Consider the following 27,534-nt stretch of genomic DNA (forward strand, 5'->3'; position numbering starts at 1 on the left):
CAATTGTCCTTTAAACAGGATTTTATTAAAGCTTATTCTCTCAGGTAAGAATAGTTGCAATCAACACAAATCAGTTGCTTGTGCCCTCTGTTCCATATCAATTTCGCCACCAATCCATGATAGTATATTTTTGTATCACCCATCTATGAGGTTATCTTGTTTCTGTTTTATCACCCACTCATGTACTCATTTCAGTCATGGAATCATTCTATGCCACAGTTATCTTCAAAGCATCTTCCTGCAAGACCTGTTTGCTTCTTGTTTGGAAACAGGTACACCTCAGTACCACTAATAACTAAATACTAGTGCATAGGAAAACAGCATGTGCAGTATTTATGCACATGGCTTGGTTCATATTATCACCTGCAACAACTGCAGTTCTCCTCTGAACAGTTGCATTTGCCTGCGTAGAAGTGACCTGACCTCAAAATACCTTCACCGAATTTTTCCTTGTCATTTCAAGGATATGTTAAGAAGGAACTGGCTGCACTCTGAATAGATTTTTGGTGTATTTCCAGAGGCCTGTTATCTATCCATGTGTCTCTGTGCAATAGCAGATAGGGAGACCAGCTTGTAATGGAAGGTGGAAATATCGAATTGTCTGCCAAGTGCTCCAGAAGCTAAATGTTAGGTTTTGACACTGCCCAACTTCTTGTTTATGGCCACTTCTAACACACTGTCTGTTATGCATGTGTTCATGAGTTATTTTTCATGAATTACCATGTCTATTGAGAAGTTAGCCTTACCAGTACTTCATTAAGTCACAAATTGTTCCAATAAAATGAAACACATGTCAGAAAAGGAAAGGTTAAGAATTTCAATGAGATTTAGACTGATGCATAACTGATGGTTAAATTATTTTTTAAAATTGCCCAAAACTCGGTTAATTGTTTAAAATGAAAATAAGACCAGCAAATATTCAGAATTAATTTAAACAGAATGGAAACAGATTTATTTAACAAATAGAAACTTAGGTTTCAGAAAAACTTAGCTTCCCAATATCAATGATATATTTTTTTTTAAATTGTGTGAGAAATCAGGCAGTACAGATATCTTGTTATGCAAGTAAAGTATTTCAAATGATTTAAGTAACTTGTGTGAAACTGATTTATTATTATCATGGAAAAACCTTATGTCTAAATGTGGTACAATAATAGTGTAATTTTAGTCCAAGATTATTTGTGCATTAATTATTTCAAGTGGTGAGAACGACCAAAAGATTTACAGGAAATACTTATGCTTTAAGTTTGACATGAAAAACAGCTCCACACGCTCAGTATCCACAACAGCCATGAAACGGTGTAGAATGCCAGAGGCAGTGTTCGATTTAAAGTTTATTTACTGAACCATCCTCCATAAGTAATAACATATGGTGAATCCATTGGCTTAACATATCCCCCTTTCTGTTGGGCCTTTGAAGTAAGCATACACATACAAGAGAAGTCTGCAAACGTTCTCCCCATTAGACAAAGGAAGCCTTAATCTCTTGACGTCCCCACTAATCCCTTAATCGGGCTAATCCACTTATCCTTCCCAGCACACCCTTGGTAATGAGCCTATTGTCTGGATCATAGGCTGCAAATGAGCTACGTCAAGTGGTTTGGGCTGCTTTGGGATTTCAACTGATTTGTAAAAAGAATTTTGCATGTTTGAATGTGTAAACTGCTATATTTAGTTTTCCTAAGTTCCTGTTAATGTTTGCTAGTATTGGGATTATAATATGTGTAAATAATACATCAGTCTGCCTGTGTATGTTATCTGTCCACATGAATTCTTTTTGAATTATTCATATGCAACTGAAGTCTTGTGTCTAATGAGTTATTTATGAGTGTTAGTCATCAAACCATGTCTAATAAGCTGGCAGATATACTTTTGTCACATGTAAATATTTCTTTTTATACCAGATACCATCTGGTTTTGTACTAAGGTACAAGTTTCATTGGTTTAGCTAAGTCTTACTTTCAATGGGAAAATAAAGAAAAATGTTGAGACCTGGCATAAAAAAAGTCAGGTGAGCAGAATTAAGACATTGAACAGATATTCATGATTTAGGTAATGATAAATATGTCCTGAAAGACAAACTGAGGCACTTGTTCATTGCTGACTAATCAGGTAGACTGCCTTCAGAACTTGTTTTAGTCAATGGATGTTTATATTCCCTTAGAAATTAGTGATGAAAAAGCGTGATTAGTTATGGAGTTACGAGAATTTGTGTTTCAATGGAGTTGTGAAATTGTCTCGTGAATAGACTGATGAAATTTAGGTTGTACTGCTGAAATGACACGGCTGATGTCATGGAACTGATGTTATGAAACACATGATCTGTTAACCCTTCTTGTAACCATTGTTCAGTAACCTGTGAAGCTCAGAGAGCACACACATCACTTATCTTCCTTGCCCCTCCTACCCCGTTTATCTCATGGTCCCTACAACTCAGCCCTACCCCAGATCCATCTCCGCCCTTGTCTGCCACCCATTTGCTTCATTCCAGCCCCTTTCATCTGACCCCAACTTCTCCAGGCCTACTCACCCTCAAGAGCTGGCCTTCCTGTCCCAAGATGTTGTTTCAACTCCCATCAGTTTTAAAAAAAGACTTGTAGGAAGTTAATTGTGAGCTTGTTATTAACGGCCAGTGTATCTGATGTCAAGGAGGGCTTCCTCACTGTGCGTCTGGTGAGAAGTGAGTAGTTGTTGGTTATGTAACAACAACAACAGTAGGATATATTAGACACTGTTTGACATTCGGACTGCTTCCTCTGCTGACCACTAACATTATGAAGTTCATTATACCCGACAAGATTTTGGCCTGTGCTCCCCTCCTGAACAGCTATCGTAGGATAAAGGTGAATGTGTTTTTCAAAAGCTATATTTTTATATAGAAAGCTTGGAGCTAGCATCCTGTTGTCCTTGATAAGATGAGGTTCATCAAATGTCAGGTCTATTAACCTCATTGTTTTCTCATTTGTCAACAATTTGAACAGGAGGTAAAGGTGTTTTTAAAAGAATGAAATATGGTGCTGACAACTTCTAACTTTCTGAATTTTTTTCCATTTTAAGTTAATTCGCAGGTTGTTGTTCATGTTAACATGCATATTTGATAATTTGGAATTGAACTCGCTAAGGTTCGAAAAAGGAATATGGACAAAATCTCTCAGTTGTTTTTGAAATACTTAAAATGTTTTTGTGTGTGTGTGTTTTCAAGTAGTGATTTCATGTAATACCACATTTATATAATTTTTTTCTCAGGGTGATTGGGTGGCCATATGGTTAAAGTGTTTACTCATCACACCAAATATCTGGGTTTGTTTCCTCACATGGATAAAATGGCTGAAAGCTAAGTATTGAAATGAACAGCAGAAAACCATACTCATACTATTTGTGTAGCCAGTATGTTCTCTGTTTACTGGAGCACGGATGTGGACCTATTGGTTATGGCATCCAGACTCTGTGTGAAAGCTCTGGGTATGGTACACCAGAAGGGTAAATAAAATTATGTGATACCAATTCCTCGTTCCCATCTTGCTCCAATGTTGCTAAATCATTTAAAAACATTCCTTGATTCTGCATACTGAAGTGCAAGGTCAGTAATAACTTTCAATACAGCTGGGACTTTTAGAAGTCGATTTTTATGTTCTTTGTGGTTAAGATGACAACATTGTCATTTTAGTTTATGCTTTTGATTACTTTTTATCTTAACGTTGCTACAAGTGCCAAATCTTTTCTTATGGTTGAAATTGCAACCACATGAATTATAGCAAGTGTAGTAGTTTATATGGTGAGGAATATTCATACTTTTCATACTTTACTTGGCAATGTTAGGGTCGTCAACCTGCCACAAAAGGCGACTGTGTTTGTTGTAAGAGGTGACTAACATGATCGGGTGGTCAGAGTCGCTGACTTGGTTGACACATGTCATCAGTTCCCAATTGCATAGATCGATCCTCATGTTGTCGTTCACTGGATTGTCTGGTCCAGACTCGATTATTTACAGACCAGTGCCATATAGCTGGAATATTACTGAGTGCGGTTTAAAATCAATCAATCAATCAATCAGTCAATCAATCAATCAATCAATCAATCAAATTCTTAATGACTAAGGAAACATAAGTAGTATGTTATATGAACCGAGAAGGGTTGGTGTCGGACAGTTTAGTAATTGTGGTTTTTATGTTGACTAGCTATATTGTCACACAGTGATGAACTCAGCAGTATTGTCCAGCTAATGGTCCTAAACAAGTGTCCTTCTAGGTACATGGTTTTCGTGAAGGTGCTCTTAGGTTCCCATTGTATGACCAGATGAATCTTGGTCAAACCCTCAGGCCAGACCCACCTAGGTCTCCATTCTGAGGCCAGACCAGGGGCTAGAGTTTCAAAGTCTCTTAGCGCTATGATATTCATAAGTGCCATACACTAACAATAACTTATGACTATCTTAGCGCTAAGAGATCTTTGAAAATCAAGGCCCAGGTCACCACCCTCTCCCAAGACCCGAGGTCACCTCCATCTCTCCAGACCCAACACATAGGTCATTGCTATCAGCCCCAACCAACCAACCCTTTCTCCAGACCCACCTAGCTCACCACCCTCAGTCCAGACCCACCTAGGCCACCTCCCTCTCTCCAGACGACAAACGTTAGTCATTTCCATCAGTCAAAACCCATCTAGGTCTCCAGACCCACCTAGGTCACCACCCTCTGTCCAGACCCACCTAGGTCACCAACCTTGGTCCAGAATCAACGCTAGCGTCAGCTCTCAAACATGGGAGTTGGTTGAAGGACCTGTCTGTTGATAGTGATGATATGTGGCTGTTTCTCCTGTGCAGAGTCAGTGGTTGTGTGACCTAAAAATATTGACAGAAGATAATCATAGCGTTTAGCAGTACCAAGTAAATAAGCAAACAGTTCAGTGAAAGCAAACATTACATGCTTGACATTTTATGTGGAAACCAAATTTCCCAGCAGGCAAGCTGTTGATTCTGGAATACTTTTGTATGACTAAAGCCTATGATAATTATTAACTTGCCTTGCCATGTTTGTGTAGTTTGAAAGCAGTATTTGTCTGTTATACTCATGTTTAATGAAAGTAGTTCAAAAGGCCAAAACCAGTGACATTTTTCCATCATCACTGCATCAAAAGTTAATCAGGTTTTTATACAAGTATTTTCTTTCTGACTTTGAATTACAAAAGTTCAAAATCAGAAGAAATTTCACTTTTCCTGCATGATAGCACGAAAAGTAAGTCTGTCATGTATACAGCTATGCATGACAGAGGTTTGAATACTAAAAACATTCTAATAAGACTGAGCATGAAATAAAATGGTATTCAGAAAATCGTCAAGACTATCTTTGTCATACAAACCCAGTGAAACAAATATGTCCAAAAAGGAATCACACAAGTCTAGTAAATGAGGCAAGCCTGCATTTCCACTGCTGAAGAAAAATGCCTATGGGGTCCTTTTTATTGTGTTCATCACTTTAATGTAAAACGTTTCATCTTCTTTAAAACATGTTCATTTTATAAACTATCTGTTGCTCTGACCTTTAGCATGGCTATCAGTCTATGGTTAAAGTGAAACTTCAAACTGATCTCATCATTTATTTAAACATCATTCTACAACCAAGGCATTGTTTCTGAGTGCATTGACTTGCAGAATTTGTGTTGGTGAAAAGTATATAAGATCGTTTTTCTGCCAGTTTCACAGCAATTTTCATGCAGGTTGAATTGTTCAAAGTTGCTTTCACTCAACATATTTCATTACCTGTTCATGCACATGTACTTGTTTCTTCTTCATGAATGTGTCAGCCACTATCTCTGACCAGTGTTTGTTCTAGATGCATACATGCTGTCACAAGTTTTAGCTTTGTCATTGTTGTCCTTGTGAGCTGAACGATATATGTGACTGTTCTGTGTCATCTTTTGCTTACATTAATTGATAGAGCAAGCTTCATGTACATTGATCTGCAACTGCAATCCTTTCTGGACAGGGTAGGCTGTCACTCCAGAAATATACACATTTTATCTATAGTAGCACTGTGATTCGTACATCCTGAATACAGTGGGCCCAGTCATCTGAGGCATCACAGTGTATGTACAGATTAGCATCTCTTGAACATAAGGCTGCAAGTTTGAATCCTGGTTTTCCCCACATTTTTGTTTCTAGGGTTGTTAGCAGCACACTAGTGGTCATGTTTTTCAGCATTGTAACCGTGAGTCATGCATTACTTAGGTTTTCCTCAGACATGTGACACACATGTCACGCTGATCATGGCAGCGTCAACAAGCCCAGTCAGTACTATCAAATACAGTGCTTTAGGTATACAGTGCATTAATAGTGGTGGAGTAGTCAAATTGTTAAAGGATTTTTATCTCCATTTCCATGGGTGGTTATTTTCCATTAACTGTACTTAAAATATTGCATATGGTGGTGAATGTTGTTTGTGTGTATTATTGTGTAGTATGAAACAAGTGACACGTGTTTGTATTGATGTTGCAGGTAACTCCAAAGGGGCCCGATGCAACTGGTGTCCCGATGGATCGTGTCAAGAAACTTCTGAGTCCAGCATCCCGGAGAAAGCTGGCTCCAAGCAACAATGTCAACAAGACATTTGGTGCCCCGCTGGAGGTTCTCGTCAAGAGGTCTCCGAACTGTCTTGTTCCTTCCATTGTGAAGAAGACATGTGACTTTATCTCCAGATATGGTAAGATATGTCTTATCTGTCCACCTGAAAATTTAGGTCAGAAAAATGGTCTTGCGTGCCTTCAGTTTTATAACTTTCATCACCAAGTGTATGTGATAGTATAGACGTTATTTGTACACAGATATAATGTCAAGGGCCTTGTCAATAAATTACCAATGACTGTTGTCCAGTGATACGGCTACAGTTGCGCTCCTGTGATGTAAAATTTTAACTCACTACCTCACTCACTGATACAATGTAAGACAGCTATATAACCAAAATTTCTTTAAGAAGAAGAATGTTTGATGTGGAAATTGGTAATAGCCTAGGGGACCATTTTTAATAGGGGAACAGCATTAGAATTCCTTGAGTAGAACAACTTTCAAGAGGCAGTCCGTGCTCATGATGGTCTGTAGGGGTTCCAGATTAGAATCTGCCGCCAACAACCAATGCACGTTGTCAGAGGCGACCTGGTAGATTGACTGCTGATGGTTTTGTCAATTTTTAGCATTCTTGAAGCCATTGAACCTTATTTAAGATTGTCTGATTGTCTGGACCACACTTGAATATTTAAAGTCTGCTACCATTAACTAATTAACAATCCGATCTATACATTTTAGACACAGTGACTCCTATTTCTGTTTAGGTATGGACCAGGAGGGTATTTTCCGTGTCAATGGAAACGCTCGCGTCCTGGAGAAGCTGCGGTACTCATTTGACCAGCACTGGGACACAGACATTGAGGAAGACTGTGATGTGATGGCTGTGGCTGGTCTGTTAAAGTTGTTTCTGCGGGAACTTCCTGACACTGTCATACCTCTGCACATGACACAGGAGTTTGTGGACATACAAGAAGGTAATGCTGTCATGTTTGTCTTAGTGTCTTCCATGTTTGTTTGGAGGTGACAGTTGGAACTAAAAGGGGATAGGATGCTAGTGTTGGTGTTAGGATATGAATCCCATAATTTGTTATCTGTCTCGGTATTTTTAAGGAAATCTTTTAAAGGCTGTAATGTAATCCGGCCTCTGTTGTACAGTCTTGTGCAGCTATGGTTGTTGCCATTTTGTACCCACACATATCAGGATGGTGGAGTAGCTAAGTGATTACAGCAGCCACTTGTTATGTTGAACACTTTAGTTTGATTCTGACAGTGAAGCCAGTTTTCAGTGTTCCTGGTTGTCAAATCATCAGGATGTTGCTGAAAGTGTCACAAAACCTTACTCACTCAAATGCATCTCACCAGGCAACAAGGATCGTATTGTCCAGCATCTGAAGGAGAAGCTGAATGAGCTGCCCACTGAGAACTACAACCTTCTCAAGTTCCTGTGCCAGTTCCTGGTGGTTGTAACGCACCATGAGAAAGACAACAAAATGTCCCCTATGGCACTTGCCATTGTGTTTGGACCAAACCTTTTCAAGTAAGTTTTATACTGAAGCTCATTTTCTTACTACCAAACAAACAGATGTTACTGGAAGTGAGGTCAGTATGTGAATGAATGGATACTTCTTAAAGACGATGTTTTCAATATGCTCTAAGATGTCTGTTTCCTCATTTCAGGTGTGGTGATGGAATCTCGGGGCTACGCAACCAAGGTACCACAAACCAGATTGTGTTCAAATTAATCACAGAGTACAACACAATCTTTAAGCAGCCATATGAAGATACTCCTATTGCCTCATGGGTACGTACATACATTGTTTCATCGTAACATGTTAGCCAGTCAGAGGTCTACCTTATCTCAATACTGAGGAGGTTCGTCTGTGAACTGGGACAGATATCTGTGTAAAGTCTGTAATCAAGTATGTCAAGGGTAAAAAGATAGGTTCAATGAACTTTGATAAGTGCCATGCAGTCATTTGAATTGAATAGATTCAAGCGTCAGTGTTTTCATGTCTTGGGTTTGTATTTATGGATATATGACTGCATGTAATACCTAGAAAACACTTATCCAGTCTCAACAGACAAAACTTGTAGGGATATGCAAGAATGTGTTGCTAGGAAATTTAAGTTACCTATGTGATACTGTGTTTTGGCTGTAGCTCACACACCATTCAGGGGTTCAAATGTTTTAAATGCCACTTGCCACAGGCCAAGTGACTCGAAGAAAGTCCTGAATTATTTTCCACTTACCCTGATTTTATGACATATATATATATAATCATGATGTAATTATGAAAGAATAAATCAACATGATATTTGGTGTTAATGTTTGCTGGACTTTATCGAAAAGTGATAAAAAGTAAAGAAAGATAACAGTACTTTATTATCATTGTGAAATTTAATAGGTACATTTAGAGCAGATATGAAATTACATCCAAGTTTATCTGACGCTTGAAAGTATACATGGAAATTATCTGGTAGCCCACTGACAAATAAGATACCATTATTTGATTGTCCCCAAACCATTATTTGATTGCCCAAAGTGAAAACTGACTTTTTAACGCCTGGCAATTGTGTTCCAGGAGAAGCGGTACAAGATGTCAGCTCCACCTCGGCCGCCTCCTCCCAAGATCTCTGCATCTGCTGATGATTCTCTTAACTTGTCTTCCCCTAGAAATGTAGGCATATTAACATTAATAAGTATGTTAGTACAAGGGAAGAGGACAGTGTGAATATCTAATAAATTGAATCAGAGTGAGTTTAGTTTTACGCTGCACTCAGCAGTATTCCAGCTATTTAGCGGCGGTCTGTAAATAATCAGGTCTGAACTTGACAGTCCAGTGATCAAAAGCATGAGCATTGATCTGTGCAATTTGTAACTGATGATGTGTTACCAAGTCAGCAAACCTGTCCACCCTATTCCGTTTGTCACTTCTTACAACGGGCATAGGTTACTGAAGGCCAAAATTCTAACCCTGCCCTTCAAGATATTATGGCCTTTCTGTAAGTGTTGCGTCATATATGAGGGTGCTAAGAAAGATTACTTACGGATTGGTCTTGAAGTTGTGTGGTATGCCTTCGGTATGAAACTCACCAAAGTTTCAGCCACACAGTTGAGCTGGTTAGATGCAAATCTTGCCAGCCTTGACCAAAACTCATATGCCCACAAAATATCTTCATATACATGTCTAAATTTTAACCCAATTGTCAGGCAGGTAAATTTTCGAATCTGGCAGTCTGTGTTGAAAACAACCTGTCCCAGTCAGGCATCCAAGGTGATCATGCAGACAGGTATAGTGAACGCTGGTATGCCCAGTTCAAATTCCAAAAATGATACATCATTATGGGAGCATGGGTGGTTGGGTTGCTGAAACTTTGCTGTTGTGTTCCTTTTGATGAAGGGTTAGAATCCAAACTTTGGATATCCTACATGTAGGCAGTCATCAGGAACTATGTAGAAAGAATCTTTGGTTGTGGAGTGTCATTGGTATCCCTGTTTTACAGACTAGTATGAAGAGCTATGACAGCAGTCAGTACCAGGAGATGGAGGACATGGACCTCAGTGACAGGTCCCCCATCATCCCCCCATCAGGAGGTCGACCTCTCCTGTCCGGTATACAAGGGCCATATGTCCATGATGCTGAGGATTACCCTGACAGAAGTGCTTCACCCTTCATCACAGACAGGTATACCGACAGTTGTAACTTCTTAATACTGTCTTTGCTTTACGGATTGATACAAATACTGTAGGACCCGCTGAGCAAGGTACACAGGTCATTCTGTGGTATGCAGTGGGCTAGCACTATAACACTATCATTAGTCCTGTCAGGCTGAGGTACACATGTGAGTGTATACCACTATATGAGTGAAATCAGCTTGAAGTATAAGCTCCCATCATCTCACTTACATCTCCTACAAAAAATGTGAAAATGCTGACCACAATCAAACTTACCTTGTTGTTGCTGTGTTCACTGGACACATAATACATAAATTTGTTTGGTGTCTGTTCATCATATATAAGTCACAGTTGTGCTGTGTTGATCAACGAAGCTCTTTACTGAGAAAATGTAAATTCATATAAAATGTATCAATATGTCACAACGAAAGAGATTTGAAATGTATTATATGTGGGCCAGTGATTGAAATATTTGATGAATGGTCTTGTTTGCATCCTCATGCTCTAAATGGAATAATAGTTCTACTTTATGGCACAGAGAACTAACTGTGTTTTTTTATATAATAGCAATGCTTTTGTAAGTATTATTGTACTCTCTTTTCAAATTTGCTTTCTCATCAGAACTTTCTCAACTTGTAAGAAATGCCTCTCAAAGTACAAAGTACTTTCATGTATATGTGAAAGTGTCTTTTGTCTTGTCTTTCAGTGAGGGTCATAGCATTATTGAATCTCCTGTTGTGACAGCTCGGACTCATGAGTAAGTAACATTTCTGGTCACACCTGAAATATTGCTGATGTGAAGATGAATATAAACTCAATCCCTCACTGGAAACATTATTTCTTGTTATCTAATAAAATATTGGAATATATGACAGTGGTTTGTATGTACAGAGTATTGAAGCTCAGTGGGTAGTAAATCCACAGATTTCTGAAGTCTGCATATGATGTTAAGGATGTAAAAAATACTTCTGTGTGTCCCAATCTTGTTTTCCTGATTTGTTTGTCTGCCTGTTCTGTGATGAAGGTTTCATGATTAATGTGTTACTCTTGCAGGCTGGTGGAGAAGACTATCAGTCAGAGCATCGTGCAGCACATCTTTGGAGACCGTCTCAGTGTCAGCCCTGAGAAGGAGGTCAACTCACACAGCACCAGCGGCTCCACAGGTAATACCACACTTGTGGTTAATAGCAGGAAGGAGGTGATAGCCTTGAAGGAGCCTTGCATGGCAACAGCCATGTCAGAACATGCATGCTTGCACACACCATGACGGACACACCCTCACAAACTCACATACACACACACATGCCAACCAACCCCCACCCTCACCAATGCCACCAATATATATCTTCCTCTCTCTCCCAATCTGTCCCTGTCTGTGATGTCAGAAATTTAGGAAGATTGTTTTAATTTTTTGTTTGAAAAAGTCGTAGTACAACAATGTATTCCTTGTAAATATTACTGACCTTTTCTTTCAGGCTCTGATGGCAATGTGGCATCTTTGAACAGTGACAATTCTGAGAGGTTAGTTCTAGAGATGACTGGTCAGTGACTCTAATCCCCAATATGCACTGTGTATGTAGCCTCCATTCCAAACTTCCGAGCAGCATGATGACAAACTGAGTTGATAGTCTTCTTGAAGTTAAAAGAACTGATATGTATTAAATGTACATACTTATACATTGATGTACAACAGCCCAGAGTACTCTTACCTTGTAACACACAGATCTGATAGTGAGCCGGTGCCAGCTGTGAAGGATAGAATCTCTGTGTTTGAGGCCCATATTAAAGAGGATGAAGTCAACGGATCCCAGACACGTCCGGGCAAACAGAGGCCAACATCAGCAGCGTTTGACTTCTTTGAAAACAAGAGCATCATCATTTCCAAGGTAAATAAAGAAACAACTGCGATATTGCTGACATGTTCACTCAGTTACTGTTAGTACCAGAAGACCAGCTGGTATTCCAGGTGAGAATTGCTACCTACCAATCTATTGCAGTCGTAACAGGTTAAGTGGTTAGGCTTGTTGATTGGTTCATTGACTGCCATCTTACCCATGATGAAGTGGATCATTGCTCACCATATCAATCATCAAATTGTCAGGTTCAGAGTTGATTATTGACAGTCATACACCTGGGATATGCTGAACATCAAACAATAAATAGTCCAAGTATAATGTTCTTGGTATTTGTCACTTGTGCTACTGATCATTATGCTGAGGGTTATTCTGTTTCGTTCACAGGCCCCCAAGTCGACTGAGCTGGATCAGGAAGAATCTCCAGAGAGGTACTGTGTGGTCTTGTATAAGTTGTTCACTGGTCACAAGGACGTGAACAACGTATTCGTCTTACTAAACACCTTTATATTAATTTAGACTGTTTGAAGCTTGGGTATCAGATTGTACACTTCAGCCAACATGTGTGAATCAAACTATTTGAATCTTGCATCTTACATTTTTTTTCCTGAAGGTATTGTCTAGTAAAGTCCCTGCAGTGTAATTCCCCATGTTATATTCACAGAGACTACATTTGAATGTTTTGTCAAAATTTATTTATGGAATGCAAGGCAAATCTTTTTGTACTCATCGCCAGATTTTGCAGATGACACAAGAAAAACAGATTTAGTTATCTCCCTTCCATCAATCAGCATTCACAAAATATCGGTATTTTCTGTGCATCATGCATGATTAAATTTTATTAGAGTTACAGAGGTACTACCACAAAGTACCGAATGAGTTGCCATTTGCAGTGGGGTACATTGCCATGTATCTCGCTTGTAAGTGGGGTACATTGAAAATAATAGAAGAGTGCGTTGCCAATCAGAAACCAACTTTTATGTGAGAGGTAAGATAATGATGCATGTAATATCAAGGTGATATTTAGGTCACTGTTAGACAGCATTGTCTACTTACGGTTATGTTGGTTTTCCTTGTGATGATGTTTCAGGGATTCTGATAGCTCGGACATGGGTGTTGACAGAGATACGCAAGTCCTCTCTTCAGTAAGTCCTACTTTTTGTAGAAACTGTCCATCTGATCTATGCCAGTGTATACATACTGTTCAAGTATTTAAGTGTTTCAGTAATTATGACATCTTAGAATTGCTCTTCAGCAACCAATGGGATTGCATCTTCAGAATCTGTGACTTGGTTCATGCTTGTCTTCGTATGTGAGTTACAAAGCTCAATGCTCAGGATGCTAGTGACTAAAATTGTCTAAATCCATAGTCCAGTCTGCAAATATCTCTGCAGCTGAAGTAGTGCAGTGTTGATAACGGACCATCAACACATGTTTCACTGGCCAAATATTTAAATTAATGTATACTGGAACGTTTCAGTTCAAGAAACCAGTTGGACCTCCAAGACGTTCACCAAGCAGGAAGTTCCGCCGCAGTCTGGAAGGACATGACCTTGAGAGCCTCGATGCACAGATTGGGGAGCTGTTACAGGATAAAGAGCCAAAAGTTGATGAACCTCCCCGACAGACTCAAGCTGTGGATCCCCGACCTCGTCCCATGCCTGTGCCCAGGAAGCAGCCTCTGAAGCCACGTCAGCAGGCCAACTCCTCGTCAGACGAAGATGAAGACATGAATCACAACAACCAGCTGAAGTCAAGGATAGCATTCCTAGACATCCACCTGGACAAGCAGCTGAAGCCGAGTCAGGTCAACTCTCCTGACCACTCACCGGTCAATGTCAGGAAGCCCTTTGTCCCACCGCTTGATCTCACCATCCTGCATGAACATGTTGACAGCTCAGGTGAGTTGATTGGGGAACAGTTATTATTATTAATACTACGGGTAGTGGGGATGCCAGTCCCCTATTTGACCAAGGCACTGCAGATTGAGTCTTTTCCTTGGCTGTGATAGTTCAAATTGCACTTTGCCCTACTGCTAAAAGATGGATTCAACTCGCTTTCTCCCTCACTCGAGACTATTATAAATGTTTCAGGCTATTTCATTTGTTCACTTCTTCAATGGTAAGACTGACAATCAAGGATGGCATTTATGAAACATACAACTTTATGGCTACTACTTCATATAACAACATATGAATTTTGATTCTTACGCCGTTATCAAGCTAAAAGTAAAGAATGGCATTTATGTGTAAAATGTTTAGGAAAGATAGAGGTTTTTCACCGCAAACATATCCTATGATGTATTTACAGTTGGAATGAACTGTTTCTGGTGATATCTAGGATATACCTTTCACTACAGCTGTTTCTACCATGATATTTGAGATATACCTTTCATTACAACTGTTTCTACCATGATGTTTGGGAGATAACCATTACTTCAGCGGTTTCCATTCCAGACCCGATCCCTGCCAGAGCCACCCAGTCAGCCATCTATATGATGAGGAAACCAGTGCCCCAGGACCCTGCAGAAGATCTAGAAAACGCTGTCATCGTCTCACCCAGATCAGTGAAACTTAAAAAGAAAAATGGGTGAGTTCCATGAACAGACATTGTTGGTGCATCACGATAAATCCCCTGTAGCTTTCAGCATTGTTTGGTACTGGGTCTGGTCATTGGAGTAACATTTTCAGTCATGCTACTGGCATGCAAAGGTTTCACCCATTGCTTTGCTGTTAGGATTTGTTTGGGTTCGGTTATGCTAACACTTGCATGCACTGTTATAAAACCCTGTTTTCCTTCATTGATATGAATTATTGTTACATAACAGTATGAAAGGTGCCACTGAAAGATATCAATTAACAAGTTAAGAAATTAGGTATATGAGTATAGTTTGTGGAATCTGTTCATGCTGACGTTGCTAATTTTCTTCCTGTTGAATAAATCATGAAATCAATTCCTTTATGAATTTTTTGGAAAAGTTGGAGAACCTCTCACACTGATAAATAGAGTAGTGTGTCTTTATTTTGACATTGACAACTATTTTTACATACGGAGGGAAGTATGATAACAATGCTCACAATAAACAATGTAACTGATTTGGTGCCTCTTACCTCGGCTGGCCTCAGATGTTGACAATTTGTTTTCACAAGTTCATCAAGCAGTTACAAACATTACTTTGTCAGATGATCTTGTCAGAATGTGCTGCCTTATCTTCAAATTTCTGCCTTTGGTTCCATTGAACAATTGGATTCACATAACGATATTCACATATCGTTAAACTATGTTTATGATGGTATTGTTCAACCAAATTATACATGTACAGTGTTTGTGTAAGCAATTGCAAAGCAGTCATGAGTTCCAAGATAGTGCAGTTTTGGTATGTGTTCAAAGGTAGTGCAATTTGCTATGAGTTCAAAGGTATATTTGCATAATTTTAAATAAATTTCATTGACACATATGAAGCCAAGGGTCCAAAATCGTAGTGATTTGGTTAAGCATTAATGTAATGATTTACAGTATAATGGCTTGCCTAGCCTGGATTATGAAGGTAGCCAGGGATGGACTTGCTGTGTGAATTTAAGTTTGGGGTGCAGAATACAGATGAATACCCACTGATTGCTTACAGATGAGCCAAGTGGTCAAAGCATTGGGTACAATGTGTGAAACCCATTTCTGGTGTCCCAGTCTGTGATATTGCTGGAATATTGCTAAAAGTGGCATAAAACTAGACAAACTCACTGGCTCAGTTTGTTGTTTTGCTACATCAGCACCATACAGAGCTGCCCAGTTTCCTCAGCATCCACATCGTGGTACTGTTATGCATGCCGTTCATACTTGGCTAGATGAAGCGAAGATAGAGGCTGTGTGGTAACATCTAAGTCCTAGTCGTGTGACTGACAGTGTATAATCTGGTGTGAAAGGAATGGATTGTGGTAAATTAATTTCATATTGAATTCTTCTGGGTGATGTGGAAAGTAATATGCAATTATGTGATATACCCAGGTACGTCAAGATTGTCTTGAGGTGCTTCTTTAGGACAAATTAAGTTTCCAAGGTCATGATGAATGGGTGTCACCCACTCATGTGTATCTTTGCATGATGTTTGTACATTGAACTTCAAACAAGCGTATTGTTTAATAATGTTCTTTCAGGTTGGCATTCTTACCTGAACAAATGGTACATATTAGTTTAAGAAACCAAGTACTATGACATTAACATTCTGTTATTGACAGTTAATAAATATTTTCTGTTAATGTTTCATAAATAATTCATATTTGTATATTTTTTTATTTATGATAGTATGATGTAATGCTGACTAATGAACAGGTAAAGAAGAAAGAGATCATGAGTTTGCATACTCTGTAAACACTTCCATCTGCTAAATTGTGTTTTGAACAAGTGAAAATCCTGCAATGGTTAGTTCTAATTAACTGACAGGTTCAAGGCCGAGTCCTGAACCAGTTCTCAGTGCTAATGGTTTGTTCCAAAATGTATCCGAAAACAGGAACAAAAGAAAATATGTGCAAAAAATTGTAAATACAGGGATCACATTTGCTTTCCATCCCATGACAAGAGTAAATATTGAAAAAGCTCCGATGGAATGTCTTCACTGTGCTCTAATCACAATGATTCATTTAATAGGAAATGTTACCAACTCAAATGGTCAAAACCTAGTTATGCACCCCATCAAACTGTGTATTGGTGGCACTCTAAATCTCACAGCTTAACATGGGTATAGCCTTTTGAGTGCCAGTACACAGAACAGGGTATCTTATTTTAGACGATGCACAGATTATTTGGGGTTAGTTTAGCAGTCCAGGACAATTGAAGCTGACCTATTAACGCGGTCATGGTAGTGTACAGGAAATCTAGCTCTCAGGTTTACAGGTTTGCGGGTTTATTTAATAATAATTTCTAATGGTAATCATTGTGATGGCTTATGTTTAGTTGGGTTATCAAAATGTTTGGACACTCTTTATTTTCACAAAGACAGACCTAAATTATATACATGGCATATCTTTCCCTGTACTGTTTTGAACATGTTTGAGTCATTCAAGCAGGACCGGCTACAAAATTTTCTCATGAACTCATGAACTTACTGAAACACTCTTGAAAGAAATTTAAGGGTGATTCATGTCATGATTTGTATTGACTAGTATTTTCTTCTTGAGTGCCAACACAGCACGCAGTGTGTTTTGCCAGAGGATATATATTTAATTAAGTAGTGTATCTTCAATGAAGAAACTGTTTTATCAATGGAGACAGTATTCGATTGGATTTAGACATGACATTTCAGTCCAGATATCAGCACTTGACACTTTCTGTGCTGGTATCAGGTATCTGCACTAAAATGTCACTTGGAAGAAGTTGAAATTCATGAGTGTGTTTCCTCTCTACTGGTCACTGGAACTAGCACCAGCTATCCATGTTTCACTGCTGTAGATATAGACCTGTGTATTCCATGCTTCTATGATTGAACAGCTGGGCATCTAGCGACGAAGAGGACGCTAAAAACGAAGCGCCTCCTTCTCCCAGCGCCAGAATGTCCTTCCCAGATGAGAGGTGATGACTGACTCTGAGGTGGACAGCTGACCACTTCAATCCTAATTTGGAGCAGTTTGGGGGATTTTATGGCCTCATCAAACAACTTTCTCTGTAGTCTTCTAACAGAAATTCTTAATGTAGTTTTCATGTTTTGGTAATTCTCCAGATTTTTATGAATGACTCAAATCTTAAATATGGGACATAAGTATGTAGTTGTTTTTGCAAACTTTTGGCCAGACCAATTTTTTTTTCTTGTATTATGGATCTGCCGGTCTATTTTTTTTCAAGAATAAGCATAAAAATCAAATTTTCCCACATAAAAAAATAGCATCCTAATGTTTCTATTGGCCAAAAATGTAGACTTGTGATATTATTTTTATACTTTTTCATTTCCTGCCTTGAGGTTTTCTAGAGACAAAAATTAAAATTGCTCTGGCCTTAAGAGCAAATCATAAATATTCTTTTCACTGAAAACATTTATTCTTTCAAGGAACAATGAATAGATCTACCTGTCACCATGATATGAATATTTTAACTAAAGCAAGGCATTTCATAGCAGTAGATTTGTCAAAAAACCCAATTGTTGAAGTGGTCAGCTTGTGCTGTACTGCCCTCCAAGCACTACCTCTACAACATGCTTTGTCTTTAGCACCTGTGCTGTCTTTTCACTGACTGGTCAATATTCTTAGATTGATACAATCGCTTGGTTATTATATTTGGCTTGTCATATTAGACTGATCAATTATCAGATTGTCACATCTTGTTCCTGTAGAATGCAATACTCTGTATGATTTAGTTCATAATAATAGTTCATGTACAAAGACAGTTTTAGTGCAGCATCTTCATGTAACAACTAGCACTGTGCTACAGTTTTGTTGAATTTCATAGTGTGATTTCACAAATAACACTTTGACTGCTGCGTGTTTGATTATAATCAATGCTCTGACACTAAACAGCACTTTCACAACATATACATTTGGTGCCTTGTTTAGAAGACAACCTTCTCATAATGAAAGACACATTTAAATGCTTTTATGTGAAAAGGAATTTTCCTGCTGTGACAAGTACTTAATCAACATGGAACTAGCAGCTAAATAGCTAAGCACTTATGATAGTGTGACATGTCTATGGTGTAAGTTTACATGTTGTTTGCATTGGCTCGTGCTTGCCCGGCTTGTACAATATGATTACTACATATCAGAATACACATCGACAAACTTTTCCCTGTTTTTGAAACAGAAGTCAAAGTGTGATCATAAATACCAGGACCAGAATTAACAGGCATTTCTGCATTAGTACTGGCGCCGAATCAGGAAGCAACAATGAATTTATGTAGGGTTATGGATATCATACATGACCTTAGATGAGGCAGATTTTGAGGACCAAGAAAAGCAGTTATTGAAGGGGGTCTGCTTATCTACAGGTTACACTTATGTCAAGCTGGGTTTTTTTCTGGTGGTACGAAAACAAAACAATGCAAATTGTTTAATAATGTGCTGAAAAACGTGTGTGTCCATATTCTCATCTTGTTGGTATGCTTATCGTAAGAGGCGACTATTGGGATCAGGTGGTCAGGCTTGCTAACTTGATTGATATGTCATTGGTTCCCATTCGCACAGATCAAAGGTGTCTATCACTGGATTATCTGGTCCAGACTTGATTATTTACAGACCGCCGCCAAATAACTGAAATATTGCTGAGTGTGGCATAAAACTCAGTCACTCACTCATCCTGTGTGTTTTGTGTTTTGTTCTACTTTCTAAAAGCTGTATCTGTTTGGAAGCTTTACAAATTTGAACCTGAAGTTGTCCCACATGGCATCTTGGTCACTGTCACCCATTAATGCATGTGACACTGTTCTTGTATGGATTTGACATTCATATACATGTATTATGATCAGGCTTTTCTCCATCTTCTCTGTTGGCTGTCATAGCATCTAGAAATTAATCAAATACGCTTTGCTATCAAGTGTTTACTTTCATACTGTATAACAGCTGTATAGACTGAACTGAGGTTTACATTCTATCACTATTCTCTCATTTGAAAACATAATATATCATTGAAATAGAAAGTTAAGACAAACAGGGAATTTAGAATTGAAAAATGAGCCTAATTGTACCTAAATTAGACTTTTAGAATAACATCGACTTTCTTGTTAAAATATTAGGAATTTCAGGACTGATATTGACAATTTTAGGCCAGATTTGATTATAATTGTATTATCCTGGGCAGTAGGTGTTGGTGTGATGGTAGAGGCCATGCATGTTGACTTGCCAGGTCTTGGTGTGCACATTGGTAAGATGTATGTACACTTGAATTGGCTTCACTGCATGTACAGTGCTGTTTCACTGGTGGATGGTCCTTAGCAGGGTGCTGTGGTCAGGCAAGATCATTCCTCTCCAGTACGGCTAATGCTTATGTACATAAGGTCACAATGTTTATATATATGAATGCATTAAATCAGTAAGGTTTTCACCCAACTACATTCTTGGTTTATCATTTTAGATTGGACATTCTTGGTTTATCATTTTAGATTGGAAGACAATGTATTTTCCCAGTGTACATAATTATTCAAACTAAATTGTAAAGGTTGATATTTTTTCTCTCATGTCATTTTATAATATTTTTTCTGCATTGTTCCAGTGTGGCCATCAACACAGACATCCCCCCATCACCCCCGGTGGAGCAAGATCAGTACAAGAAACACGGGTATGTTCACTATCCTCAGGGTGGGATTGGTACAAGAAAGATGGGTATGTTCATGTTAACTATCCTTAGTGGTGGGATCAGCACAAGAAACATGGATATGTGTACTATCCTTGGGGTGTGGTCAGTACAAGAAACGAGGGTATATTCACCATCCTCAGGGTGGGACCGACACAAGAAACATTGGTATGTTCACAATCCTTAGGGTGGGACCGGCACAAGAAACATTGGTATGGTCACTATCCTTGGGGTGGGACCGGCACAAGAAACATTGGTATGTTCACAATCCTTAGGGTGGGACCGACACAAGAAACATTGGTATGTTCACAATCCTTAGGGTGGGACCGACACAAGAAACATTGGTATGTTCACAATCCTTAGGGTGGGACCGGCACAAGAAACATTGGTATGTTCACTATCCTCAGGGTGGGACCGACACAAGAAACATTGGTATGTTCACTATCCTCAGGGTGGGACCGACACAAGAAACATTGGTATGTTCACAATCCTTAGGGTGGGACCGGCACAAGAAACATTGGTATGTTCATTATCCTAAGGGTGGGACCGACACAAGAAACATGGGTATCTCATTTGGCAACATTTACAGTATCAATGCTCATGTTATCAGTCAACAGCATGTTGAGGCCACGGTCATGTACATGTAATATTCCTGATTGGTGTGTGAACTCACAAACCTACAGACAGTTTGACAAACAGGTGTATATTAATGTTGATTGTTGATTTTGTTTTTCAATGTTATTTTTTCAGACCTGATGATGAGTCAAGTCAGAAGCTCAGACAACTTACAAAGAGAATCCAATGTAAGTAGTGGACACCCTCGATATGTATGAATAAAAAATTTAAGATATTTGGGGTTTTCGTCACTTGTCAGAAAAGATGCTTTGTTTTTATGTGTTTGTGGTTTTTTTTATTTCAGTGTTGAAGAAAAGAATCAAAATATTTGATGAGAATTTTGAGAAGGAACATGGCTACAGGGTGAGATATTTTTCCTTTGCCTCCCTTGTACATGGCAAGAATTGCAGCAGATATCGCTTGCTATTTTTGTTTACTATTTACTATTTACTTTTCCTTACAAAATGCGATCACTGGAAGGATTTGAGCATCTGGGCTTCATTATAATAGAAAAGTGCAAACCAGGAAAGCCCAAGACAAGTAAAATTCTGGAAGGACTAATTACATTTCCTGTTGAAATACACCCTTTGTTCTCTTTTTCAGATTTTTTAAATCTCTAACATGTTGTTTACCTTTAACATGTTGTGTAACTACTTGCTTTTCTCCTGAAAGAGATGTCTCCTCTGATCCTTTCAGAAAATAGTGAAAATGAAAATGATTCATCATATCCTAAGACATTCACACTCCTCTTTCAGCCATCCCATCATGACAAGGCTGCTCACACAGAGGTGAAGAAATACATGACAGAGTTATCTCGAGCAAGGAAGGAACTGAAAAGTATGCACACACACTTTTTAACATTTACACCATCAGTGGCTGAGTGGGTTAGATGGCTGACTTACTGTGCTGGTGATTAGGTGCCTGATTGAGATTTTGGGTTCAAATGCTGGGATTGTGGGGTCAAATGCCAGATGACTCAGCTTGAGGTGCAAGAATATTCTTTTCTGAGTAATCCTAAATATCACATGATGTGTTTAACCACTTCCTAAATAGTGTTGTGTAGTGAATACCAACAGTCTGCATAGCCATATAAAAGATGCTTGCAGTTGTCTTGCTTTGTTGAAGCTTGCAATTTTCTGGAATAAACTGAAGTTAACCCTAGCTTATGATTCATTTCAACCATTTTGATTGTATATTTGCTAGTGTTCTACATGGGTGAGATTATTTTGGGGTAGTATTTACTGGTATGTGTTTATTTGTAGAATTAAAAGAAGAGGCTGAGATAGGAAGTCGAAGTCGTCACGGAAGTGGGGCTTCATCATCCGGGGAACGTGGCGATATCATTCAGACAATGCCACCATCGATTGAAGGCACCCTTGATATCATCCTGAAAAATCTGCAAGAAAAGAGACGTGAGATGAAGCGGCCAAGGGAAATCTCTGTGAGCCCCTTACTATTATATATTGAATTTACGTGTGACACTGATCTGTCAATAAATGTCCACGCTACATACAGCTGATACTTCCAGGACATCGTTGAGAGGTATCTTCAACTGGTGACAGGTGCTCTTGCTGATGAAAAGAGGCAGAGAAAGCAATGGGTTGTCCCATTGTAATAACATTAGATGTCATTAGATAACCCAGTATCATTTCAGTATGTGTCACCTTGTAAGCAAACAAGAATCTGATTACATGAACATAAGAAGAAGACAATGGGATGTTTTTTTTCTTTGTAAAAATATACATCAACACCAAGCATTGTTAGAAGGATTTCATGAACATGATTAGTAGGTAGAAATGTGAAATGTGATGGAGAAGATTATGATATTGAAATGTTTTGCAGATGATGAGCTATGAACAGGTGCTAGAAGAAAAGCTGGCTGTCCAGAAGGCCTTACTTCATTTTGAGAGCATCCATGGTCGGCCGGTGGGTTGGCATTAACATTACAACAAGGGTTTTCTAAACATGAAATATTTTATAGGCTTTTAAAAGAGTTGAAAAACATGAAGTCATGAGACTGTAATATGGAAAATGACTTCTTCCTGTATTTTTTACCACATCTCAGGGCTACTTCAGCCCCTTCATCAAGTGAAGGCAAGATGAATCCTGAAACATTACACGTGTTATCCATAAAAGTGTTCTGTATTTAGATGATCTCTGATGCTTTGCTGTTGATGCCCTACTAGATATCCCGGAACTTATGTCATTTGGATATTTTGTTTTAAGAGTTCCAAAAATGAGAAAGATCTGATGCGTCCCCTGTATGACCGGTACCGATCTATCAAGAGGCTCCTGGCCAAACCCACTTCAGTGAGTAGTTGTATGATATTTATGTTGGGGATAATGCCCACCAGAGTGGAAAGTACTCGATACTGGTGTGATAATGGGGATATAGCGAATTAGAACTAACTTAGAAGAGTAGTCAGTGTCTGGTGCTATAAAGGGGGATAAGACTTGTATGGCTAGAGAGGAGTGGGATGGTAAAGCTTCTTTATTTGGATGGCTTACTATGGTGTCAGTCACTGTTTTACAGAGTACTTGAGGTCCATTGTGTTTCTTCTCCAGCCTCGCAATACCATAGATCTGGAGACTGTGCCTGAAGATCAGCCTATGCAGATTAGTTCAACAACAACATCCACCTCCAAGTTTGTAAGTTCTTCACATTGCTGCATGAATGATGTTATGCTAGAATATTCATTGAAAGCTGTAAAAAACTATGGATACATTTTCAGATATCTAGTTTTGAAGTCTGAATCCATGATTTAATTGTATGCAAATATGTGGAAGGTATAAGGCATCATACAATGAGGAGAGAATGTGGTCTTGTGCTTTGTGACTGATTGTTCTGACTTACTTGCCTTTGCTGCCATGATCAGCTGGGCATGAAATATGCAGTGATACAGTTGGTAGTATAATGCAGGGTTGCACCACAACACTATTGTGTCCCCCTGTGACAACTACAGACTTTCCTCCTGTGTAAACAAATCTGTGTTAACCTTCCATTGTTCAAATCCTCTTTTGAGCATGTTAGAACTAACCTCTCTTATCAGACATTATAAATTAAAAATTGAATTACCTGCAATAACACCCTTAAAGATTTTACAGATTTTTAATTTTGTCTAACTTTGCATATTACTTACATTTTCAGATATATTAGGACAAGGAGACCTTCTCATGATTTACACAGTGGTGACTTCTTTCATTACAGAGAAATGTTATTCGAGTGCCAACAGGCAGCCCTGACTCAGATGAGATTGGTGATCTTGGAACAATGGAATTTGCCGTAACACGTGACTTCTCCATACTGCGTGAGACAGGCCGACATGTAGGCTACAACAAAAACAAGCTGTCCACTGCCAATAAAAAGAGTGACTCTGAGGATGAAGATGACCCACAAACGACTGAGTTCAATGTCAATGATTTGTCCGTGTAAGGAGATGACAGATATATATGTATTAGTCATATTTGACTGCCATGTAATTGCGCCATATGTCATAGCTGTAAAAGTCAAATACGAAAGACTGTCAGCATGCAATTTACGTAGAGAGAACAACATTTTGTGTTGACCCATGAAGACCTAATTTAGAATTGATCGTCAGTAACCAAGGAGACTAACAGGTCAGGTATGCTGACTAGATTGACACATGTCATCAAATCCCAATTGCATAGATTCATGCTGTTAATCCTTGTATTGTCTGGTCAAAGTTCGATTATTTGCAGACTGCTGCTATATAGTTTAAATATTGTTTAGTGTAAAACCAAACTCACTGTGTTCATCATTTGTACAATGATGGGAAAATATTCTCTGCAGAGATGTGAGAATATACTTTGTATTATTTTGTTGTAGACCCGAACTGCAGGATGAAGTTCAGAGAGCAAAAATAGAGAAAAAGAGATTACGGAAAGTTTTGCGGACATTTGAGGATGACTTTCTCACTCAGCAAGGGAGGTAAGTGATCTATGCCAACCGTGCAGTATTGTGTACATAGACCACAAGCACAGTTACGTTCATCAGTGTGGAAGATGAAGGTACTAATGGAGCTTTTATGGATTTCATTTGCAGACGAGTGCAGAAGGAAGATAGATCACCAATGCAAGGAGAATATAGCCAATATAAGGTACGTGTAAAAGTTTATAAGCATGTCTCAGACCCTCGATCACCTCTACCTGGAGGTTTTGAGGATTAGATGTCTGAATTATCTGACTCATGTACAGTTTTGTTTCATCAATAATCGTCAGCATGAATTATTGGGCATGCACAGTTGTCTCAGCTTGTATAAATATTTTTATAATGCTGCTGTAAAATACATGATACATCTCCCTCACTTGTAGTGCATTGAATTTATTTTGCTGCTTGTCTTTTTGACTAAAGGGGTTAAACCATCTTTCCAAATCATTAAATGCTTTGTGAAGACAAGCGCCATCTCAGTATGAAATGTTTGGACATTATTTACTTACCTGACCAAGCTAGAATGCCAATGCAGCCTTGGATATAATTTGGCTCATGGTAACACCTGTCCTCAAAACAAATTGACTGATTACATTTTTAAATCCACATTTTACAAGCTTTTGAACTATGCTGAATATTTTAATCCATATCCACCAATAATGTTGCTAAACATCTTTCTGAAATCAACAACTTTGTTCCATTTCCAGCAAATAAAAGCCAAGTTACGTCTGTTGGAGGCCCTTCTAACTAAACATCACCAGGGATTTACAGATCGTGTTTAGCACCCAAAACAAGTACTTGCAATACCAGGGTAAAACCACTTCGCCCAATGGAACACTGCAGCTCCTTGCATCCTGCTGTTTATAGAAGGAGGTAACAAGTGTGGACAAGAATTTGACTTGGCATCACTTCGATTGATTGTGATTGGTCCAACATGTTTGTGTGTCTTCAGAAACAGATCCTACTCAAGATTTGCAACAATTGTGGTTTCAGTTTGTTTATATCAAAGCTCGTGGATGTGATTTTCGACAGTGCCATATTCTTGTGTATAAAGTGAGATATGACATGAACAAGGTTGTGATATCACACAGAATGTGTGTACCAGTGTGGGATCAAGTGAACAGAAAGGACTGTTCTCAGTGCCACTGGGAGGCTGGTGTTTTCTCCAGCTGCCCAGAGACTGACAATAAAGTGGCCTTGTTGTTTGTTATGAGAGTCTCTGGATGGTTACAGCTATTTTATATAAACTTGACAAATCAGTATTTTTAGAGTGCCATAGATGGGGAAGAGATAACTGACTTTAGTCATGAATTTATTCATCTGAAAACATTTAGATTTGTTTACGTGCAAATTTTGGCAAGAAAGAAGAGGGTTTTAGAGCTCTTTGTGATGCTGTCAGTTTATTCAGTGACACCTTGTTAGTTCAGGGCTCTGTTCCCACAGAGCGACAATAGTGCTAGCTTCATTTGTAGCTCCCATACTCAGTCATATGAGAGTCATAATACTACAGTCGCATCATGGGACAGAGCCCTAATCTTCAGGAGAGCTGCTGTTTGGATTCACTATTTATAGTTAGAGGCACATTACTTCAACAACTTGTGGCAATTTGTTGTGTGGACAATTACTCAAAAAATGTAACATGTGGATGAACAAGGTATCAGTGCATTGACATTCCTGTACAGTGAGAACATGTGGGATCTTAGACTAGTGAGGACAAATACATGTATGTTGACAAAAAGTACTGCAGACTCTGGGCAAGTGGACTGAATATACTGATAAGTATTTAGGAATTATAGTAACTAATTGAGGATTTTGCCTCACCAGTGTAATAATACATTGCATTTTTACCAGATGCACATATATCTACCCAAAAAAATGATATTATAAGGTACCGGGTATTTATTTTCAAAAACAAATGTTAAAGGAGTTTTCTGCTAATCCAATCTTGTTCAACTATCACAATCAAAAGTCTAAATCAGTTCTGATTGGACAGTACAGGATGTGTCTTGGATTGCATGCTGATGGCTGACCTGATTGAGCCATATCATTAGCTGCTAGTACTGCTATTCACTGCGGATCTGAGCCTGGATCTGAGCAAAGAACATGTTAAAAGAAACCTGTCCTTCAAATCATACAGATTGATGCTGATGAGAAAGTGCTTTGGAACACATCTATGTTTGTCGTCATTTACCATTTTAGTATCTTAAATTCAACATTTTTTAATAAGCGAGAAAATTGGAAAAGTAGCTTGATGGTGAATCTGTGATGTTGAGATTTAGACACTCCCAGTCAAATCTATGTGTCATTGCTTGTTTTGAAACTGACATTCGGAAATAAAGACGTTTTCATGTTATTGGCTGTTTAGTCCTTAAGCACCCAGTGACACTTTGTGAGTGATCATTTGACAAAATAATCAGGAATCACTCTCTTTTTTAATGAAATAGTAATACTTGCCTTTTATTTAGTCCACTCTATGAGAGTTCACAGAAATGGGTTTGAAAACGCTGATTTCAGCTCAGTGGCCCTGACCCAGTGACGTGTAGTTTGTAATTGTCATTCTATTGATGAGTGTGCATGTTGAGTATACACATGGAGTTATTACTTGATATCATTG

The 27,534-nt window shown here is 38.6% G+C and overlaps 1 protein-coding gene across 5 annotated transcripts in view; it reads left to right on the forward strand.

The window, feature by feature from the left end:
- LOC137285116 (protein FAM13A-like) overlaps nucleotides 1-27,273 on the forward strand; it is a 73,945-nt gene extending 46,672 nt beyond the window's left edge. For 3 of the 5 annotated variants that reach the window (XM_067817335.1, XM_067817330.1, XM_067817333.1), the window contains 27 exons: nucleotides 6,494-6,698; nucleotides 7,324-7,533; nucleotides 7,922-8,096; nucleotides 8,237-8,360; nucleotides 9,142-9,237; nucleotides 10,064-10,245; nucleotides 10,942-10,992; nucleotides 11,289-11,398; nucleotides 11,711-11,756; nucleotides 11,959-12,121; nucleotides 12,476-12,519; nucleotides 13,179-13,233; nucleotides 13,569-13,989; nucleotides 14,545-14,677; nucleotides 17,570-17,650; nucleotides 20,276-20,341; nucleotides 21,107-21,159; nucleotides 21,276-21,334; nucleotides 21,727-21,808; nucleotides 22,234-22,412; nucleotides 22,814-22,897; nucleotides 23,198-23,281; nucleotides 23,537-23,620; nucleotides 24,180-24,400; nucleotides 24,819-24,920; nucleotides 25,035-25,089; nucleotides 25,628-27,273. In XM_067817335.1, coding sequence (XP_067673436.1) covers nucleotides 6,530-6,698; nucleotides 7,324-7,533; nucleotides 7,922-8,096; nucleotides 8,237-8,360; nucleotides 9,142-9,237; nucleotides 10,064-10,245; nucleotides 10,942-10,992; nucleotides 11,289-11,398; nucleotides 11,711-11,756; nucleotides 11,959-12,121; nucleotides 12,476-12,519; nucleotides 13,179-13,233; nucleotides 13,569-13,989; nucleotides 14,545-14,677; nucleotides 17,570-17,650; nucleotides 20,276-20,341; nucleotides 21,107-21,159; nucleotides 21,276-21,334; nucleotides 21,727-21,808; nucleotides 22,234-22,412; nucleotides 22,814-22,897; nucleotides 23,198-23,281; nucleotides 23,537-23,620; nucleotides 24,180-24,400; nucleotides 24,819-24,920; nucleotides 25,035-25,089; nucleotides 25,628-25,702 — 3,204 coding nt within the window. In that variant the 5' untranslated portion in view covers nucleotides 6,494-6,529 and the 3' untranslated portion in view covers nucleotides 25,703-27,273. The remainder of the gene's footprint in view (nucleotides 1-6,493; nucleotides 6,699-7,323; nucleotides 7,534-7,921; nucleotides 8,097-8,236; nucleotides 8,361-9,141; nucleotides 9,238-10,063; nucleotides 10,246-10,941; nucleotides 10,993-11,288; nucleotides 11,399-11,710; nucleotides 11,757-11,958; nucleotides 12,122-12,475; nucleotides 12,520-13,178; nucleotides 13,234-13,568; nucleotides 13,990-14,544; nucleotides 14,678-17,569; nucleotides 17,651-20,275; nucleotides 20,342-21,106; nucleotides 21,160-21,275; nucleotides 21,335-21,726; nucleotides 21,809-22,233; nucleotides 22,413-22,813; nucleotides 22,898-23,197; nucleotides 23,282-23,536; nucleotides 23,621-24,179; nucleotides 24,401-24,818; nucleotides 24,921-25,034; nucleotides 25,090-25,627) is intronic. The other 2 variants (XM_067817334.1, XM_067817336.1) reach the window with 1 other exon arrangement.
- Nucleotides 27,274-27,534: the final 261 nt, after the last annotated feature.

This window comes from Haliotis asinina, chromosome 5 (assembly GCF_037392515.1).
Source record: "Haliotis asinina isolate JCU_RB_2024 chromosome 5, JCU_Hal_asi_v2, whole genome shotgun sequence".
NCBI lineage: Eukaryota > Metazoa > Mollusca > Gastropoda > Lepetellida > Haliotidae > Haliotis > Haliotis asinina.